The sequence below is a fragment of the Carcharodon carcharias genome, chromosome 7 (assembly GCF_017639515.1).
Source record: "Carcharodon carcharias isolate sCarCar2 chromosome 7, sCarCar2.pri, whole genome shotgun sequence".
Lineage (NCBI taxonomy): Eukaryota > Metazoa > Chordata > Chondrichthyes > Lamniformes > Lamnidae > Carcharodon > Carcharodon carcharias.
Genome location: NC_054473.1, coordinates 161,341,760 through 161,354,559, shown reverse-complemented (window position 1 = coordinate 161,354,559; position 12,800 = coordinate 161,341,760). Strand labels below are relative to the sequence as shown.

Genomic DNA, 12,800 nt, shown 5'->3' with positions numbered 1-12,800 from the left:
TACTACCACCATTGTTCAGTGTCTCTGGAGGCCTGTGTGGTTTCACATTGTGTTTATTAGTAACACAATATATACATCTCCAAGGTACACGCCTAGGTGCTGTCTTCATGCTGGCCATAATCATGAGATTCTTCAAATCATCATGTGGGTGGTACTGTTTCCTCGGTCCCACATTTAACCCTTGCTATGCTGAACACCCTTATACTAACTTTTCAATCTGCAGGAACCATTCCAGAATCGATAGAATTTTGGAAGATGACCACCAATGCATCCACTATCTCTAGAGCCACCTCTTTCAAAACTCTGGAGCTTAGATCATCAGGTCCAGGGGACTTATCAACTTTCAGTCTCATTAATTTCTTTCCGTTCCCCATTCTTGTTAGTCCCTTGGTTCTCTAATATTCCTGGAAGGGTTTTTATATCTTCCTCCATGGACACAAACACACAGTATTTGTTTAGTTTCTCTGCCATTTCCTTATTGCCCATTATAAATTCACTTTTCTTTGCCTGTAGTGGGCCAAAATTTGTCTTTGCTAATCTTTTCCTTTTTATCTACGTATAGAAGCTTTTACAGTCCATTTTTATATTTCTTGCCAATTTACTTTCATATTCTGTTTCTTGGTCCATTTTTGTTGAATTCTAAAAAGGTCCCAATCCTCGAGCTTACTACTTTTTTGGCAACTCTATAAGCCTCTTTCTTTGATTTAATATAATCCTTAATTTCCCTTGTTAGCTATAGTTTGGATCACCTTTCCTGCTGGGCTTTTTTGTCTCAAAAGGAATGTAAATTTGTTGTAAACCATGTATTAATTCTTTAAATGCCAACCATTGCCTGTTTATCTTTTAATGTAGTTTTACAATTTACCACAGCCAATTTTCCCCTCATATCTTTGTAGTTTCCTTTGTTTGGATTTAAGTCTCTAGTTTTGGATTGAACTTCAAATTTCAAACTTGATGTAAGATTCGATCATATTATGGTAATTCTTCCCTAGAGGCACTTTTACAGCAAGATTATTAATTAGCCCTTTCGCATTGCACAATACTAGATCTTAAATAGCCTAATTGGTTCTCTAATTGGTTCCTCAACATAATGCTCAAGAAAAACATTTTGTATGCATTCGGGTATTTGTCCTCCACAGCATTAATACGAATTAGGTTTACCCAGTCTATATGTGGATTGAAGACCCCCATGATTACTGTTGCATACACCTCTAATTTCCCGATTTATACAGTGCCCTACATTACCACTACTGTTTGGTAGCTTATAAGTAACTCCTACCAATGTTTGCTGCCCCTTGCTGTTTCTTAAATGTACCCAAACTGATGGACTGCCATTTAGAAGATTCTATCATTGGGAACTGAGCAAAATGGGAGTTGAACCCATAAGACTACAAGACGTAGGAGCAGAAGTAGGCCATTCGGCCTATATAGTCTGCTCTGCCATTCAATGAGATCATGGCTGATCTGATAATCCTCAACTCCATGGCCATTGCATTTTGATATTGAGTATACATTTTGATTTTCCAATCTCAGTTCCTCTCTAATGTACTGATCTTATCCTTTATTAACAGTGCTACCCCACTTTCTTTTCCTTTTTGCCTAATCTTCCTAAACGTTGAATTACCCTTGAATATTCAGTTCTCAGCCTTGTGCACTCTGCAGCCATAGTGGCAATTAGGTCACACCTCTTTACTTTCATTTCTGCTGTCAATTTATACTCTTAAGTTTGTATGCTCTGTCTGTTCCTGCCACACTCAGGTTACCAATTCCCTTATTGCTACCTTGATCTCTTGTCTTGCCCTCTCTAATGTATCACATCTTCCCTCACTTGATTCTGCCTTAGTTATATGACTCACCAGAACACTGGTTCCAGAATAGTTCAGGTGAAGATGGATGCAATGGTACAGCTCCCATTTTCCCCAGCACTGGTGCCAGTGCCCCTTGAATTGAAGCCCATTTCTATCACACCAATCTTTGAGTCATGCTTTTACCCTACTCCAATTTGCTCATGCTCAGATAATACAAGCATACGAATTAGGAGCAGGAGTAGGCCACTCCGCCTGGATCCTCTCACTCTCACTGCAAGTTCTTCTCTAGCCCAGAGCAGTTGTCCTGAACCCTGGCACTGGGCAGGCAACATAACTTTCTGGAGTCTCGCTTTTGGCTGCAAAGAACTATCTATCCCCCTGACTATACTGTCCCCTACAACCGCTGCATTCCTACTTAAAACTGCCCCCCGCCGCTTGAATCGCTTCCTGTACCACGGTGCCATGGTAAGTTCGCTCATCCACCCTGCGACCTATGCATTCGTCCATACAGGCTGCAAGAACCTCGAACCTCTTGGACAATTGCAAGGGCTGAAGCTCTTACACATCTACGTTCTTGATCCCCATACCTGCCTCACTCACACCCTCCTGTCCCTGGCCATGGATAAAATCAGATGACCCTATCCTAAGGGGTGTGACCACCTCCTGAAACAAAGCATCCAGGTAACTTTCCCCCTCCCTGATGTGTTGCAGTATCTGTAGTTCAGTCTCCAGCTCAATGACTCTGAGCAGAAGTTCCTCCAGCAGTAGATACTGCAGATATGTTTGCCTTGGATCACACAGATGTCCACGAGCTCCCACATTCTTCACTTGCCGCACATTACCTGCCCTACCATCTTTATCGTGATTAATTATTTTACTGATTAACTTTAAATTAATGTCTCCAGTCCTGCATGTGCTTATTTTCTTATTTCAACGAATGTTTTACTTACCCTGATTAAAATACCCTAGTTAAGATAAATAGAAAATACTTACCAATCAATCTAATAAGTTTTTCTACTATTAGTGAACTTTACTACTACAATTCAAATATCAAAGCACAGTTGGTCCACTCTGGAGCCACAGATTGGATAGCTGTTTTAGGTGCTGCCTGTTTTCGGGTCCTTCTCCTCCTCTTGCTTTTTTAAGTGCTGCTGTTGTCTCCTTGTCCTCCTTTCTCCCATTCTCTGAGTATAAGCTAATAGAACACTGCATTCACCTACTATTTGAAAACATTGGTATTAGGCACACACCTTTTGACAGATATTAAACATGTACAAGAATAAGAAAATGTGAAATTACCATGTTATTGTACATTTTTATTTCTTTCTCTGTGCTGCAGGTATTTATATTATCAACTTAAAGAGGCATTTAAAGAGAAAAATAGCATCTTGGTTGCAGGCAGACACAAAGGAAAATGGAGTCTGAAGCCAGGCATCTCCTTTGTATTTTTTATGAGTCACACTCCATGTGAGTAAATCTAAATAATATTACAGCTTTTTTATTATTTATTCTAATTTTGGGAACATCTTAAAGCAGTCTCAGGAAAAAGTGTGGATATTTGAAACAAATCTGCTTTTCTACATAAATATGCAGCTCACTTAACTGTGATCTAGTTGCAGATTGATCCCAATTTGTGATTCACAGCCATCCAGACACCTGCTTGGTGTTGTCACGAGATCAAGTTTGCTATTGAATATGTAGTTTTGCAGGAGTTGAGGTGGAAAACTCAGTCAATCCATTCAATTTCACCCCACAAAAGCTGTTACCTGCTAACAGATCATTGGGACATTGTTGATGTTTTCTAAAGCTAAATGCCTTGGTTCAAGCAAAATGTTTGTGGATGTTAGCAAAAGAGTTAGGATGAGACTTATGGAGGCAGTGTGATAGGTCTGGAATTCAGATCATTGAATCTCAATCAGAAGATCATGAGTTTGGGTCCCAATCTTGCAGTTGGGTGATTTTTGTTAATTCTTCATAAGACAGTTAGTTGGGGGTGTCGCTCAACTATCAGACATTGCACAAAAAATTGTACTTGAGTTTTAGTCTATATCTGATTTAGGTTAGGGCATGTCACCTTATGGTTCTCCAATTTACCCCTGTTAGTCTTGAAGAGAGCCAGATAGGTGGTCTTGTGTGATGGTGAGTAGTCTTACAAGGAGTATAGAATTAGCTGAAACAGAGTTTCATGACTGTACTATAGTGAAGCAATTATTGTATCATTGATGCCATTGCCCTCCTTCAAAATTTGTTCTGCAGTAATTCTTCAGATTGGTTTCTTAGACCTGAACCAATGGATTATTTAAATGAAATTAAGGGGCAGGTGTCTATCTTTGTCCTATAATATAATTTCACATAGTTGATAAAGTTTCACGCCAACTACATTGTCCACACTTTTTCAGGCAGTTCAATAGGTCCTTTGATCGTTGTTATCATATATGAAAATCCACAGCTCCCTGGGATAGAGAATTCCAAAGATGCACAACCCTTTGAGTGAAAAAATTCTTCTCATTCCAGTCCTAAATGCATGACCCTTTATTCTGAGAGTATAACCTCATGTTCCAGATTCCCCACCAGGGGAAGCAACCTACAGTTTCTGCCCTGTCAAGACCCTTCAGAATTTTAGATGTTTCAATTACATCATCTTTCACCAACCTGTCTAATGCCTCTGCTTCCTTGTCACCACTTACTTTCCCACCTAACCTTGTATTGTCAGTGAACTTGGATGTGTTATACTCAAATCCCTTATCCCTGTGTGTATTGTAAATAGCTGAGGCCCAAGGTTTGAGCCTTGCAGGACCCTTGCTAGTTACAACAGGCCAACCCAAAATGTTTATTCTTACTCTTTGTTTTCTGACCATTAAAACTTGAGGGAAGGGCCAGAAAATTATAGAGTGGTCAGTCTGACTTTGATGGTGGGCAAATTATTGGAAACAATTCTGAGAGACAGGATAAACTGTCACTTAGGCACGGATTGATCAGGGATAGTCAGCATGGTTTTGTTATTAACGTAATAGAATTTTTTGAGGAAGTAACAAGGAGGATGGATGAGAATAGTGCAGTGGATGTTGTCTACATGGATTTCAGTAAGGCATTTGACAAGGTCCCACATGGCAAACTAGTCAGGCAAGTGAGATCTTGTAGGATACAGGGGAAGGTGGCAGGTTGGATCCAAAATTGTTTCAGGAAACAAAGGGTAATGGTCGATGGCTATTTTTGCGAATGGAAATCGGTTTCCAGTTGTGTTCCACAGGGCTCAATGTTGGGGTCCCTGCTGTTTGTTGTGTACATTAATGATTTAGACTTAAATGTGGGAGGCATGATTGGGAAATTTGCAAATGACACAAAAATTGGCTATGTAGTTGATAGTGAAGAGGATAGCTGTCAACTCCAGAATTATATCAATGGCTTGGCTCAGTGTGCAAGGAAGTGGCAAATGGAATTCAATCCAGATAAGTGTGAAGTAATGCATTTGGAGAGGGCAAACAAAGCAAGGGAACACTCAATAAACAGGAGGTTACTGAGAGGGGTTGAGGAAGTGAGAGACTTTGGAGTGCATGTCCACAGGCCCGAGAATGCTTTCCTTTATTGGGCAAGGTATTGAATACAAAAGCAGGGATATAATGATGGAGCTGTATAAAACGCTTGTTAGGCCACAGCTGGAATTATGTGTACAGTTCTGTTCACCACATTACAGGAAGGACACAATTGCTCTGGAGAGAGTACAGTGGAGATTTTCAAGAATGTTGCTAGGGCTTGAAAGTTGCAGCTATGAGTAGAGATTGGATAGGCTAGGGTTGCTTTCCTTAGAACAGAGGAGGCTAAGGGGTGACCTAATTGAGGTGTACAAAATTATGAGGGCCCTAGATATGGTTGACAGGAAAGACTGTTTCCCCGAGCTGAGGTGTCAATTACCAGCGGGCATAGATTTAAGGTGATTGGTAGAGGGAACATGAGGGAAAAACATTTTCACCCAGAGGGTGGTGAGCATCTGGAATTCACTGCCTAAGTTGGTGGTTGAGGCTGAAATGCTCGACTCATTTAAAAGGTACCTGGATCTGCATCTGAAGTGATGTAACCTGCAAGGTCATGGACCAGGTTCTGGAAAGTGGGATTAAAATGAGTGTCTAGTTTCTTTTTGGCCAGTGCTGACACAATGGGCTGAATAGCCTCTTTCTGCCCTGTAATTTTTCTATGGTTCTAACCAATACTCAATCCATGCTAATATATTTTACCCCATTCCCATCAGTCCTAATTTTGTGCAGTAACTTATTGTGTGGCATCTTATCGACTGCTTTTTGAAAACCCATAAACACTACATCCACTGGTTCCTCCTTAACCATCCTAATTACATTCTCAAAGAACACAATTTTTTCTTTATAAATCCATTGACTTTGCATAGCCATGTTGTGATTTTTCTCAGTGATCTGTTACCTAATAATAGCTCCTATCATTTTGCCTACTACTGATGGTAGGCTTTCTCCGTTTTCCCCCTTTCTGTGGGATTATGTTTACTACCTTCCAATCCTTGGGAACCGTTCTAGAATCTAAGGAATTCTGGAAGATCAAACCAATGCACCACCATCGCTGCAGCTACTTTTGTTAAAACACAAGGGTGCAGGTTGTCAGGCCCTGGGACTTGTTGCCACTTAGCTCCATGAATTTCTTCAATATTATTTCTTTATCTATCCTAGTTTAAGTTCTTCATTCTCACTAGACCCTTGCTCCCCCATTATTTCTGTATTTTTTTTTGTCTTCAACCTTGAAGACTAATACAATTTTTAAAAAATGTGTATACCATTTCTTTATTCCCATTATAATTTTACTTGGCTTTGCCTATAATGGGCCCACAGTTGCTTTTACTAATCTCCTCCTATTTACATCCCGAAAGAAAAGCTTACAGTCTTTTCTTATCTACCCTATTGTCATTTTCTCTTTTCTACTTCCTTTTGAATTTTTGGTCCTATTTTTAATTCTAAAATCCTCCTAATCTTCAAGCTTTACTATTTTCAACCACATTATAATCCTCTTCCTTTAATCTAATACTACCTTTAACTCCTTTTGTTAGTCACTGTTTTATTTTTTCTGGGGGGATTTTGTGCCTTAAAGGAATTCATATTTATTGCAAATTTTGTCTAGTGATTTAGGTATTTAATTTGTAGTAATTCTCTCAGATTTGTTTTGAGATTTCTGAGCTCTGAGTATTTATTCCTGTGAGGTTGTGAAGATAATTTTGACAATTAAAAGCTTTTAAGTGATTTGAATTGAAACCTTTATCTGTTGCATTTGCAGGTGGTGATGCTTCCATTATCCCAAAAGCAGAACATGAGATTAGACCTTGTCCAAAACTGAGAGCAAAAGAGACCGGTGAGCAGAGAGATATCACTGTTCAAGATAATAAAAGCACTGAAGATGCACAATTATTAAATAATGAAGAGCACACACAGGACAAAAAACGGAAGTGTGATGAAAGTGCCACAGAGGCCCCTGTAAAAAGAGTAAAGTGTGTTGATGAAATTGGAGACTGTGTGTCTGGAAGTAGCAGTGTTCCTGAAAGAAAATCCAGTCATCCATCTGCAGAAGGAATTATTGATGTCAGGATCAATAATAATCACATTTGTGCTGCAGAAACAATGCATCTTAGCAGCCATGATACTGTTGTATCTCATAACGCGGTTGCACTGGATGCAGATGAAACCAGGCGGATGAAGGTCAAAGTTTCAGACATATACCGAACTGGAGCTAAATGTGTACCAGGTGGCATTCAGGATCCCCATAAGCCTGGAATTAACTACCACTGCGTGGAATCATTGAGGGTGAAGCCAGGAAGAGGTGACAGGACATTATCAATGTCCTGTAGTGATAAACTTGCTCGTTGGAACATTCTTGGCTGTCAAGGAGCACTTCTCATGCATCTCTTTGAGGAGCCTCTGTATTTCTCTTCTATTGTAGTGGGACAGTGTCCATATAGTGAGGAGGCCATGAAAAGAGCTTTACTGGATAGGTAACATTCATAAGTTACTTCTGTAAAGAACATATGAAGTATTCTGGCCTGTCAGAAGAAGTGATGGTACAGACTACTCCAAACAATTAGAATTTGTTAATTAAAACGATCTAATAATTCAATTTGTAGCACTTATTGGATAATTCAAATTTTTAAGCTTAAAAATTAACTGAATTGTCAGGAGTAAACAACATTAAACTATTGTACATACAGCATTTAACTCCAAATGTTTCAAATGTGATGAATTGTATCTATTTTTGCAGGGCTGGTGTGTTGAATATATCTGACCCTGTTGGCTAAATTCAATCTACTTTTCATTTTACAAATCTCAGTGGAGTCTGTGACATGCTTGGCTGTCATCCCAACCAAGTAGGATTGCATCATTGCTGAAACAGGAAATACAATCCATCATTAAAAACTGAAAAGTAAAGAATACTATTGAGACTATGTAACTGTGGGTCTGGGAGACTACCTTTTCTCTTACTGTCTTATTTCAAATCTAGACCAAATAGATGGGATGAAAGTCTCTTTTCTCTAAGTTTGGTAAAGATCCAGAACACAGCTGTTTTGGCAGTCTCAATTCTTTCCCAGTGGGCATGTGTCAACAACACACAACTGCCCTCAAATTTGATGCTTTCAAGTTTAATTTGGCAGCCTGAAAGAAGCCATGTGATTACTGGCATTGAGAAGTTGTGATTTTTGTAGCCATGCTGTGCTCTTTTGCGTTTTATTTTCAGATCCATAGCTGCAGTAACATAAATGATGGCCTCTTTATATCTGACCAATATCCCACTTTCATTGCACTGCAGCAGCTTTGCTTCCCATTTTGTTGAAAGGTACTGGTTAACTGTGCATTAAAAGAATTTTTCCCCCTAATTGACCATTGGCTGGCATACTGCGTACATGAGATGCCAAGAAACTCAGGAAAAATTTGAACTGCCTCAAGTGAAGAGCAGCAGTGTGAACCAGGGGTTGCAATGTAGATTTAGAGAGAACCCCAACCCTAACCCCACCACCATGCCCCCAACCCTGCCTAATATGTGGAATGGTAAAGCTGTCATAAGGACAGGCAATTTGAGTAGTGAACATTGCAGAAGCGGACAATTGTGGCTTTTCCCAAATATTAGTGGGTACAAACACTAATCAGGGTAAGGTATTTGGGGATTTCTTACGTCTCTTAAATGAAAGCATAAACTGATTTCCATGCTGAGCAAGAAGAGGACTTCTTTGCTTAATTTCACTCTCCTTTGTTGGCTTCACTTGCCGCTGCCTGGAATTAATGTTTGCAGTGCTTCACAAGAGAGACTTGTAATCAAAACTAACAAGAATAAAAAGGAAGAAATATGTGGGTAAAGTTGTGACTGTAATTTTACTACTTGTCACTTTCCACTTAAGTTAGTTGACATGGATATATAAGCGAAGTGGTGACACCGACTTATGGTTTCTGCCCTTAGTTAACACTAAAAGCCATAATTTGGTTTCTGTTACGATCACAGCCGATATTAATTGCCCTGCAAACCAAATCCCGGAGAGCAACTTAGCTTATGGGCCATACTTTCTTTGTATTCTGAAAACGAGAAGTCGACATACTGATCTCAGCAGTAAGGAGTCCAGTAACACTTCTGGGATTTCAAAAATTAAGAAGTAAAAGTTTTAATAACAAGAATAAAAGAAAACTTAAGCACACAGGGTTATAGTTATACAATTAAGGTTAGTCTTACAACACATTCTCCCAAAAGATTCTCTACTTGGTCAGACCCACAAGTAAACACCTTCCAGGCAACACTCCCTTAAAGATATTTAACTATAAAAATTCAGTAATATTACCCAAGGCCAATTGCTGTAGCTTTAATAAAGGCATACCACACGACCTGTAAGACTCTTCCACTCTACAGTGGAAATCTAAACTTCAGAATAAAACTGCTTTTTGCAGCCCAAGACTTTTCTGGCTTGACTGAAGACTGATTCAAACTTGCATCGTCTCCCAGCCCAGAGCTCCAGCTGCTACATTCCACAGCCCCAGTTCAACAACTCAACCAGTTGTATCTCAGAGCTATCCTAAGCTCTCCACAGTAACTCTAAAATAGCCTTTTCCCCCTTTCATTTCAGGTTCCATTGTTCTCTCACTTCTTTGAAACTCAAATTCTTCCAAATATAAAATCTTGCATGTCTCCATTTGGGTCAATAAAATATCCCCACTCCAGTTAACCTATGGAACTCCTGCAAGATACAAACATGTTTCTTGTCCCTTCTGAATTCCCTTTGATATTCAAACAAACTCTCAACTTATCTAAAAATGCAAATGTTAGATCCAACCTATTTACTTGTACCTCAAACCTAACGCCTCTATCCTTTCCATGTTTTAAACCCCCCAAGCAATCTGTCTCCTATTACTCTGCTCAGCTTAATTAAATCATATACAGACACACAACACACACACACAGCCTCCTTCACAGAATAATGCAATATTCCCCAAAAATATTTTTAAAAACATCCATTTCTCAGTTTTATTGTTAAGTTAGATATACAATTATACCATTAGTGGAAGTATTGTTTTTAAGCTTGCTACCATCTGTAATCCATTATACATTACTGAGATGCTGTGGTTGAGCTATCTATATCATCTGTTTTACAGCAGTTGCTATAATCCAACCATTGGCAACTTGTTTAAAGGGGAAAAAGGGATAGACAGTAAATGCAGATTTGCAACCCATTTAAATGTGTAGAGCTGTATTTTTTACAGTGAGATGCACAAAAGCTTCACATTTTTACAGAATCGGGTGCAGTATTGTTAAAGTGCAGGACTTAATTTTTGATTTTTTGTGATAATTTTTCACCTTTATTGGTAAAATAGTGTATTGGTGAAATGTCTTTAAGACCAAAAATTAAAAAGAAAAAAATACAACTCATTCATTTTTCTTCAAACTTGACGAGGAATCAAATTACCCCAAGTTTTGGTATTTGTGAATAATATAAGCTTTCGTATGTATTGAGGTTTAAACATTTTTTAAATCTAGGAATCAGTTACATTCTATACAGTGAAGTAATCTGCTACAAGTTAAAAAAGATAGCCAAATAATTTTCTTCAGAAATTCTCTGTTGAATAATCTCTGCAATATTTTTGAAATTGTTTCTAGGATGAAGAGGATATGGGTTACAATTTAACAGTTACCTGGAAATTACAAAATGAATTACTTTCACTTTCAATTATTTTATTCTCAGAGAAAGGCAGGTGACATCTTTGCAGGCTGGTGTTAATGTTGCCTCATAACTGGAATACTGTGGAGTGTGGGACAATGTTCAGAGCTCACTCACTCTTTGAACAACCTTTGACTGCCATGACTGTAACATAGCTCTGTGGTTCAAGCCTCATTCCAGAGATTTGAACACACAATTACTGAAGGAGTTCTGCAATGTTGCAGTCTTTTGGATGAGCCATTAAACCAAGGCCTCATCTGCCCTCTACAGTGGATGTAAAAGACCCTACATACTATTCGAAGAATAGGAAGATCATCTTGGTGATCCGGCCAACATTTATTCCTTCAATAAAATTGTGAAAGATTTATCTCAGTGGTGTTTGTGGAACATTGCCGTGTGCAAATTGGCTGCCATTCATTTTAACAGGGACAACTTCAAAAAATAATTAATTGACTGTGAAGCACTCGGGAGTATCCTGAAGTTATGTATGGAGCTGTATAAATGCAAGTTGTTTTTTGTTCGTGCAGAAGTGGTTGCAAACCATTTAGCATTCAAAAGCTGCAACATGGCCATATTATGTTTCATCAGCCTGCCAATCTAAGGCTTAACCCCACCTTTACTTACACCTTGAATCTGTATTGGAAATTGGGAGTCTCTGAACTGCTAGACCTGGTTGTTGTTTAGATTTGTAAAATGACCACAACGCCAAACGAAATTTTTTAATTGTAGAGCTGAAGTCTTTTATTTTTTCAATGAAGAACAACCTCAAATCTTAACTGTGTACAATCCATCATAGGTTAAACTATCATTTTGTTGTAATGAAGACTTGTTTATTATTCAATAAAATGTAATCAAAGTAGTTTACAGGAAATGCATGAAAGCTGAGTTTCATATGCTTCATATGTCGAAATATAAATTGATTGAGGATGTAATCACCTGAACTCTGATAAAGGTAACACAGCAAATATCCTATTTCTAAAGAAAACATTGAGTTACCGTTTGTTTTCCCCCTGTGTTCCAACAGATGTCGCCACATTACCTCACTCCCAAAAGAATTCAGAGTCCACAATGTAATGCTGCTACAGTCACAGTTGGAGTTTGTGCACAGTCGTCCTTCAGTACAAAGCAGCTATGACTCCACCAAAGAGAAAATTGTACCTTGTGCAGCAGGTAGAATAACTTTTTTTCAAAAATATTTTGTACAAGTGTTAAGTCTCAAATCAGGTGTTTGAAAGTCTTTGAAACATGTAACCTTTTAAAGACTGCAGTATTTTTTCAATGACATTGGATGTATATATATATCCCTCGTATGCAGTCATCATGTTTCATAGGTTCATTCTTTGTTTGTGCTATATCAATTGTATTCCACATTATGTCCTGGGTTTTGCAAAAGCGGTGCAAGAACAGCACCAGTTGTTCGCCTCACTGACAGCTGCCCACAAGGTTTTTTGGGGCTTTCTCTAATCTAGTCTAATCCAGTACACCGTTCTCTTCAAAATATCTTTGGCACAGGATGAGAAACAGCAAAGCAGTTCAACCAATCAGATTATAGAATCCTCACTGAAGTATGCAAAATCTAAACCAGGAAGTATGAAGCTGGAAATATAAATGATAATTAAATCGTGTAGAAAGCAAAATAAATATTAAGAAAGACAGATAGGGTTAAAAGAGATAAAAGTCAGAGAAAGCAAAACAAAAAGAATAAAACCCCTAACTACTGAAGGAATTAACCTCAAAACTTGCAAAATTAAATTTTCAGAGCTGGAGAGATTGGTAATAATTATCACAGATCA

At 38.5% G+C, this 12,800-nt stretch overlaps 1 protein-coding gene across 6 annotated transcripts in view; it reads left to right on the top strand.

The window, feature by feature from the left end:
* The window catches only part of adat1 (adenosine deaminase tRNA specific 1), a 64,458-nt gene that overhangs the window by 24,064 nt on the left and 27,594 nt on the right, over window positions 1-12,800 (top strand). For all 6 annotated transcript variants that reach the window (XM_041192403.1, XM_041192402.1, XM_041192401.1 and 3 more), the window contains exons 5-7: window positions 3,148-3,275; window positions 7,098-7,809; window positions 12,032-12,177. In XM_041192403.1, the coding sequence (XP_041048337.1) occupies window positions 3,148-3,275; window positions 7,098-7,809; window positions 12,032-12,177 (986 nt within the window). The remainder of the gene's footprint in view (window positions 1-3,147; window positions 3,276-7,097; window positions 7,810-12,031; window positions 12,178-12,800) is intronic.